Genomic DNA, 9,038 nt, shown 5'->3' with positions numbered 1-9,038 from the left:
TGAAGGATAGAGGATAAAAGATAGAGGATAAAGGATAGAGGATATTGGTTGAAGGATTGAGGATAGAGGATAGAGGATAAAGGATAGAGGATGAAGGATATTGGTTGAAGGATAGAGGATAGAGGATAGAGGATGAAGGATAGAGGATGAAGGATATTGGTTGAAGGATTGAAGGATAGAGGATAGAGGATTGAAGGATAGAGGATAGAGGATAAAGGATAGAGGATAAAGGATAGAGGATAGAGCATAAAGGATAGAGGATAGAGCATAAAGGATAGAGGATAGATGATGAAGGATAGAGGATAGATGATAGAGGATAGAGGATAGAGGATAGAGGATAGAGGATAAAGGATAGAGGATAGAGCATAAAGGATAGAGGATAGAGGATAGAGGATAAAGGATAGAGGATAGAGGATAGAGGATAGAGGATAAAGGATAGAGGATAGAGGATAAAGGATAGAGGATAAAGGATAGAGGATAGAGGATAAAGGATAGAGGATAGAGCATAAAGGATAGAGGTTGAAGGCTCTTAATGCTCAATTGTGAATCTGGTAAAGTTTCAAAGCAAAGACATGTTTCAACTGGTGAGCAGGGTTTCAAAGCAAAGACATGAAGAGAAAATCTTTGCCTAATGGAGTTTTGCTTAAAAGCTTGTGAGTAGCTCACACACACACACACACACACACACACACTTCCCAATGGGCAATGCATTTGTGTCCTGTTCAAATTACAGTAATGAGAGAAGTGCCCTTAGGGTAATTGGTGTCCTTGAATAAGCTTATACAAAAAAAATACTTAGGCACAGGCAGAGTGTGTATTGAATAATTGATTCAAAGAGGGGGAGGGGCCACTAATCAGATCGGAGCATAATGACTTTATATAATTAGCACGCGCGGGGACACGTAGGTCTATGAGAGCAATGCACATATTACAGAGCATTGGCACAACTAGAGAGGCAGAAATCCGAGGTCGACCGTAGACTACTTTGAAACGCTTGATCCGATGCTTTTAAGTATAATGGATCTAAGTGCTGTGGCAACACCAGAGCTATTGAAATACAACCTGACACTTTTGGTAGATATCGCGGGAGAAGTAGGGTTATTGATCCACTGACATCTATGGACTATTTTGCCTGTTTTTCACATGCCATAAGACACTTTTTACTTATAGCCCAATTTGCCAACATGAAAGGGTTTTAATGGATATAATCATGCCTGGTCAGATTTGATATCGCTGCAAGCGTTCAATTCCTACTAGCGGAGCTGGAAGACTTTGATAAGATCACCTTCAAGAGAATCTAAGTCCATTTGCGTCGACCAGCGAGAATTTGCGTCCGAACGTCGAGGGGGACATTGAGAGGTTGTCGAAGCCGTGTGAAGGTTTCTCCGAGTCGAATCCCCGTCTGAACGATGGTGTTTGACAAGGAGGAAAGTGAGTGCCTGATTTGGATGTCTACATTTAAGCAACTAATGCTCGAACGGTCGGTCTACGATTCACGGACTTGTATTTCCTTGTCAGTCTCTGTCATCGACAAATAGGCCTAATTAGGAATGTGATATGTGATATGAATTTACAATCTGAAGGCTTTTGGGACGTAGCAAGGGCAAATGCCATGTCTCTTTGGTCATTGGGACTGGATTAAAGGGATAGCAAGAACTTTTCCCACCACAAACTCACTAAATCAGTTTTATTTTAATGTTTAATGTTAATTCATATTGAAATGACTGTGTTATGACCGGATCAGTCTGGATATATAGCACCAGAAAGGGTCCCATTCATAATAGGCTCTGGAGTCCGAAAATGTTTAAGACCAAAATATGATTTAGATGTGACCAAGAGATAATGATAGCCCTGAGAGAACCATAGAAAGTTACGTTAGCCAAAGGTAATTTTGGAATGTGTGACAATATTCCTTGGTCATATAACTGAGGGCTAGGGATGGCTGCACTGTAGCCTACTTCCAAATCTATCTGTGTCTGTCTGTCTGTCTGTCTGTCTGTAGGTGTCTCCCTTGTGCCTCTCCAGTCCAAAGGGAAGCCGAGGGTCTGCGCCGGGTGCAACCGGAGGATCATGGACCGCTTTATGCTCGAGGCTCTGGACAGGTACTGGCATGAGGACTGTCTGAAGTGTGCCTGCTGTGACTGTCGCCTGGGCGACGTGGGCTCCACCCTCTACACCAGAGCCAACCTCATCCTCTGTCACAAGGACTACCTGAGGTAAGGACTCAAACCAGGGCTGTGTTCATTAGGCACCACATGGAAGAAAATGGACAGAAACAGGGAGAGACTATATTAACTTTTCCAATATGAAATGCTCATTTTTTAAAAATGTTTTCCATTGCAAAATGTTTTAAAATGTTGCGTACCCTACTGAACACGATCCAACCATTCAAGCCTCTCCAATCTAGCCTCTACCCCTCTGTGTTTGTAGGGATGGGTGTAAGCAATAATGGTGTTGTCTCAACCTAGACTTCCAATTGATGGAACTATTGCCATGTTGCTTACTCCTTCCTATCTGGTTATTTTCTGATTTGTTAAGGCAAGTTACTTCAGCTTGGTGAAGGGGGCAGAACAGGCAAAAATAACAGCATCTCCATGTTTTGGTTAGCAGATAAAATAGAGATCAGAGTTTGAGGAGCACAAATATTACTAAAACTATAGCGACAGACCTGGAAATGAATCATTATGGCTTCAACTCCATATGAAGAGTTTCATTCCAACAAGCTTTATACCCATTTTCATAAATGTTGGTAAATTGGCTTTTATTGTTAAAAAAATTATGAAATGCAATAAAATATTTTATAATGAAGAAATGTACAAATGAGAACACATTGTGACGTCAATATAAAAAAATGTTTTTGTAAATAATCCAATCTGTATGTAAAACGTTTATATTTCACATCAGGCATTTAGCTTATGCTCTTGTCCAGAGTGACTTTCAGTGAGCACATTCATCTTAAGATGGCTAGGTGAGACCACCACATATCACAGTCAAATATACAGGATACCAACATTCCATTCCAGCTAAACAATATAGCGTTTTGCAAAAAAAAAAGTAATTTTCATACACATCTAAAGTCTATGAATTAAAAAAAAAAAAATTATAGTAATATTTTACACACATGAAGGTACCAATAATTAATGATGTGGGGGGAAACACAAATGTGAAAAAGTTGGTGGATAACTCATTTTGGAAATAAACTCTTCATATACATCAATACACTCGAGCACAGAAAACCCTCAGAACTATTCTGGGGTTGCTGCTATAGAAACCCTTGCGAATATATTTAGCCCACTACCAGTCATTCAACTCAAGTGCAAGTCTCATGTGTAAGACCCAGCTGGATTTGGTTGAAGCTAAGTCTCTAATTAGCTGCATTGCTTTTAGAGGGGAAAACCAGTTTGACAGTTAAATTGGCTAAATTGCCTCCTGTTTTCCTCGTCATCGCGACGATCAGGCAGAAAGCCTTTGAAGGCCGGGATTAAAACCATGTGATTTATTTTAATTGGACCATTAGTGGAGAATTAGCATTAAGGCCCATACCCTTGTTAAGGAGAAACACCAGGTGCATACCAAGACCCCATTAGCATTGCCTTCGTTAGGCTTCATTAGGCCTGCTTGCTTTTAGTCTCTTGTTTGCCGCTAGTCTATGGCACTATCATGTTTTGTGAGACTTGACATTCTGATGCAGCTCTGTGTAGATCCTATGAGGGACTCAAGCCATGGATGTGGTTCTTCTCAAGGCTCTCTTCCACCACTGCAGATTTCACCCTATGCTACTTTTTTAACATATGAATAAAATGATAATATGTTAAGTCCTAGTTAACGTATTATCAAAGCAGTCGGCTATCTGGGTCGTGTTCAGTTGACATGAAACGTAGTGAAAAGAGGAGATAGATAGTATCTGAACTTGTCCAATAAGAAACAAAAGTTTATTTCCTAATTGGTGTTTCCTAATAAAGACAACCCACATCATTGCCTCTCTTTCTCCACCACCTCCAGGCTCTTTGGGATGACGGGGAACTGTGCAGCTTGCAGTAAGGTGATCCCGGCCTTTGAGATGGTGATGAGAGCCAGGGAGAATGTCTACCACTTGGACTGCTTTGCCTGCCAGCTGTGTAGCCAGAGGTGAGATGAGGGGAGCCTCAAGGCTATATTCATTAGGGCGCAATGGAAAACAAAAATTGAGTCCCAAGTACTCCCTCCCGGTTTCATTCTGTTTTCTTCTGTTTGGTGCCTAATGAATGAATCCCAGTTCACCCCACATACTGTGTATGCCTTGAAAGCAGGCATCAATTGACCCTGGAAGGAAAATAATCATGATAGAGCCTGTAAACGGCTTGTTTATGTGAGTAACAACAGTTACTCACATGTTGAGTATCTGTTTGACTGCCTGGTGCTTTTGGAACATTTTGAGCTTATAAGGGGGACTTAAGGGATGGCCTCTTAATGAGCATTTGAGGTCAGACAAAATGGCGCAAACAACCAGCTATGAGTTTGGGCTTGAAGCAAGTACAGCAAATACCAAACAATCAAAATGTATGAATGCTTTAAGATACTCTCTGGAACAAGGTCAAATGTTTTTTCGAGCATGAAATTGAGGTACTGTATGTGGTGCGGCAGGTAGCCTAGCGGTTAAGAGCATTGGGCCAGTAACCGAAAAATTACTGGTTCTAATCCCTGTGCCAGTGCCAGCAAGGTAGAGCAAGGCACTTTTACCCTTGAGCAAGGCAGTTAACACACAACAACTGGTTGCCGGACGTCGGTTTAAGGCAGCCTCCCCCACACCTCTGATTCACACATTTCAGTTGAATGCATTCAATTGTGCAACTGACTTTCCCACAACGTGGCAGTAGGCCTTCATACTGTATGGAATGCAGCATACTGTATGGAATGCAGCATACTGTATGAAGGCCTATTCATTTCCTTTACCCAATGACTACTGCTTTTAAGGACTTGGAAAGTTTCATTGGTCTTAAATGAAGGCACTAATTTGTGTGTGTGTGTGTGTGTCTGCAGATTTTGCGTGGGAGACAAGTTTTTCCTGAAGAACAACATGATACTGTGCCAGCTGGACTACGAGGGGGGGCATCAGAATGGAAACTCTGCTGATCAGGCTCTGTAGGCTCTACTGCTCTCTGCTGGTCAGGCTCTACTGCTCTCTGCTGGTCAGGCTCTGTAGGCTCTACTGCTCTCTGCTGGTGAGGCTCTACTGCTCTCTGCTGGTCAGGCTCTACTGCTCTCTGCTGGTCAGGCTCTACTGCTCTCTGCTGCTCTCTGCTAGTCAGAGACTAGCTAACGCCAGTGGACACTACTCCCTACCGGTATCCCCGGACAGTCCTCTTCTCATCACATCAGGGCTGTATTCACTAGGAACCAAATGGAAGAAGGACCTACACTACATGGCCAAACGTATGTGGGCACCCCTTCAAATGGGTGGATTCGGCTATTTCAGCCACACCCGTGTGCAGTAGAATGGCCCGTAGAGCTCAGTGACTTTCAACGTGGCATGTCATAGGATGCCACCTTTCCAACAAGCCAGTTTGTCAAATTTATGCCCTGATATGACATTTCTAGAAGATTCTGTGCTTCCAACTTTGTGGCAACAGTTTGCGGAAGGCCCTTTGCTGTTTCAGCATGACAATGCCCCCATGCACAAAGCAAGGTCCATAGAGAAATGGTTTGTTGATCGGTGTGAAAGAACTTGACTGGCCTGCACAGAGCCCTGACATCAACCCCTTCGAACACCTTTGGGATGAATTGGAACGCAGACTGCGAGCCAGGCCTAATCGCCCAACATGCTCTTGTGGCTGAATGGAAGCAAGTCCCAACAGCAATGTTCCAACATCTAGTGGAAAGCCTTTCCTGAAGAATGGAGGCTGTTATAGCAGCAAAGGGAGCCCAACTCCATATTAATGCCCATGAAGTTGGTATGAGATGTTTGACGAACAAATGTTCACAAACCTTTGGCCATGTAGTGTACTTGAACTTTTTCAATAAGAAACTGTTGTTTATATTGCAAAATGTTTTGCTACGGTGTGCTAATGAATACACCCCAACTGACAGTTGTGGACAGTGCAGGATTATGCGTCCAGTTCCCGATGCTCAGCGACAACGGTGATGCCACTTTGCCTTGACTTCTGCTATGCTTACTGTCCTTGACGGTAGACTCACCACAGAGTTATTAGCGAATGAAGCGGCCTTGTGCATGGGATATTGCTCTCATTGACTGAAACGAGGAAGGAGAACTAATGAGCATTGCCGTGCAACAAAAAAAAAGTAAAAGAAGTTCAAAGCAATATGTTTGGACTCTATTATTAAAGCTGCATTATGTTACTTTTTGGGCGACCTCACCAAATTCACATAGAAATGGGAGTTATAGATCTGTCATCTTTGCATTGAAAGCAAGTCTAAGAAGTGGTAGAGCTGTTCGATGTGCACTATTTTTTTGCTTCCAATTAAGTTTTGTTTTTGCATCTTTTACTTTTGTTTTTGTACACCTGCTTCAAACAGTTGAAAGTACAATATTTTTGGTTATGGAAAATGTTTCCAGCGGTTTAGATGGTACAATGATTTCTCTACAGTATACTTTCTTGATTTGTCGCTAACTTTTAGAATTTTATCAATCAGGAAATGGCGGAGCAATTTCTGCATAGTTCACCTTTAATGGTTCTGCCCTATTCATGGCTAAGGAGAAAGGCACAGCACTCATTTGTTTGCAGGGGTGCAAGCTGCCTCTGTTCACAATAGGCAGGTCCACTGGTATTGCTGGTATTGAGTTCTGATGTACAGACCCTTTAATAAAGGGTAATAACTAACATGCTCTATCTCTGAAGATATGTTTAAGTTACCTTTATGAACAGTAGTATGATTTGTTTGCACAGCTTTTGACTTTCAATAAAGACTGAAACATTTTATTTGAGCACTCATGTATTCACCACTCACACTAGTTACTTATAGCTGGATAGCAGCAGCACATAAGAGGACTGACATTCTCTAATGAATAATCCAGGCCATCTGTGTGTGAATACACTAACAAGGATACCCACACCTTGATATAAGCCCCTGGGACCTTTTTGAAATAGCTCATTGATAAAGCTGGATACACCTGTGTTCCTTTTTCAAAGCCTCTCATTTGAGGGGCAGTGAGCAGTCTGAGGTGATACCCTTCTCACATTAGTGACCCTCTCCATACTGTACAGACTCAGATATTTCCTTTTCATACTGTCCTTCCACCATGGTTCCACCAAAGATTAAGGATATACTGGCAAGATTATTGTCTCTCCGACCAATAATGGGAGTCGTTGTCCACAAAGCGGCATGGCAAGCTGTCACGCTCTCGCCTATTCCTCTCTTTAGATTGGTGGATACATCTCATTAATTGAATACATTTTAGAATATTTGATGAGGGTTGTTGACATCACCCGCCTGTATTCAAGGGAGAGAGACGCTATGCCACTAGCCTCAAGTTGGGCCTCTTTCTTGCTGGTTCCACCAACTATAACCAGTCAGTTGTGGACTCGAGTCACATGACTTGGACACACATTTTATGATTTGCGTGGAAAATATCGCCTGGAGTGCCGTATCCAAGCCTAGTAGGACCCCTGATCGATGTCCCCACAAGCCTCCTCCATTGCCTGTAGAAGGGGTATGCGTTGGTGGGGCTGGCGATCATACACCTTCCAACGCCATGCAGAGAAGAATTATTCAATAGGATTCAAGAACGGAGAGTATGAGGGGAGATTGAGTGTGATGAAAAGTGGGTGACCTGTGAACCAATTGCGGACCACAGCAGCCCAGTGGAAACTAACATTGTCCCAGATGATAACATACCTGGGCTGCTCTGGCCCCTGGTCATTAGGGATTAGTCTGTTGTGGAGGGTGTCCAGAAATAAGATAGTGTGTGCAGTGTTGTATGGGCCTAGGAGTGCATGATGGTGAAGGACGCTGTTTTGATTAATAGCCAGACACATTGTTATGTTGCCACCATGTTGTCCCGGGACGTTGATGATGGCACGGTGTCCGATGATATTTCTGCCGCAGCCCCTTGTTTTTGCAAGGTTGAAACCTGCCTTGTCCACATATATTAGCTCATGATGCACTGCATCTGTTTCTAGTTCCATGACTCTCTGAAAGAGACAAGACAAAACAATGTAGCACAGTATGAAAAGACAGGGATCAGTCAATATGATGTAGCACGATACACTTCCAGATCCAGTACCAATGATAGGATAGTATAGCTTACCTGCACATATTCATATCTCAGTTGTTTTACACGGTCTGAGTTTATTTCGAAAGGGACTTTGTACAGCTGCTTCATCCTAATTCTATCGAGTTTCAGTAGACGAGACAGTGCTGAGAGACTCACTCTGTTGATGTTTTGGAATATGGTGTTATCTGCCATTATGTGGTCCTGCAGTTCTCTGAGTCTGATGCAGTTATTTGCAACGACCATATTTACAATGTGGGTCTCCTGCTCTGGGGTGAACAGTTGACCTCTTCCACCAGATACTGGTTTTCTTGCAGTTCTGTAAAAACATTTGAATGGTTTTAGTGATAGATCCTTCTCATTATGAAAGTACAGTACATACTAATGTACCAGTAAGACTACAGCACTTATAGTAGCTTACCGGTTCTCATTTCGAAATATCCGGATGATACCTGCCACAGTATAATGGCTCAGATTTGGTTGAACCCGTTGCCCAGCCTCCCTCATGCTCATCCCATGGTTGACAACATGGTCAACCACAGTCACTCTGATTTCATCAGTTATTGTCAGTTATAGTGATTGCAATCAATCTCTCCTCAACTTTCAGCCAGGAGAGAACGTGTCGCTTTGCTCTGGACTAACTGCAATTTACCTATTTTACCTGTCCCTACCTGCACCTACTTTACCTGTCCCTATTTGCTGCACATGACCACACACCTGGGTAATATTCCCTATGAAACATTATCTAGGACCTGTCTGGTTGACTGAGATGTCTGTCCTGTCATGGACAGACCTCTTCTCATTTTAGCAACCATTGAGTCTATGTTTT

General features: G+C 42.7%; 1 protein-coding gene across 2 annotated transcripts; it reads left to right on the top strand.

Moving 5' to 3' along the window:
- The first annotated feature begins 589 nt into the window (after positions 1 to 589).
- Positions 590 to 5,644, top strand: LOC115192807 (rhombotin-1). Of its 2 annotated transcripts, none has more exons than XM_029751672.1 (4): positions 590 to 653; positions 2,003 to 2,216; positions 4,003 to 4,128; positions 5,020 to 5,644. In XM_029751672.1, exons 1-4 carry the CDS (start codon positions 632 to 634, stop codon positions 5,123 to 5,125), a joined length of 468 nt encoding a protein of 155 aa, XP_029607532.1. In that variant the 5' UTR covers positions 590 to 631; the 3' UTR covers positions 5,126 to 5,644. The 2 variants fall into 2 exon arrangements, with proteins under 2 accessions (XP_029607532.1, XP_029607531.1); XM_029751671.1 differs by lacking the exon at positions 590 to 653 and adding an exon at positions 902 to 1,431.
- Positions 5,645 to 9,038: the final 3,394 nt, after the last annotated feature.

The sequence above is a fragment of the Salmo trutta genome, chromosome 4 (genome assembly GCF_901001165.1).
Source record: "Salmo trutta chromosome 4, fSalTru1.1, whole genome shotgun sequence".
NCBI classification, from domain to species: Eukaryota; Metazoa; Chordata; class Actinopteri; order Salmoniformes; family Salmonidae; genus Salmo; species Salmo trutta.
This window is presented reverse-complemented; position numbering and strand designations above follow the sequence as displayed.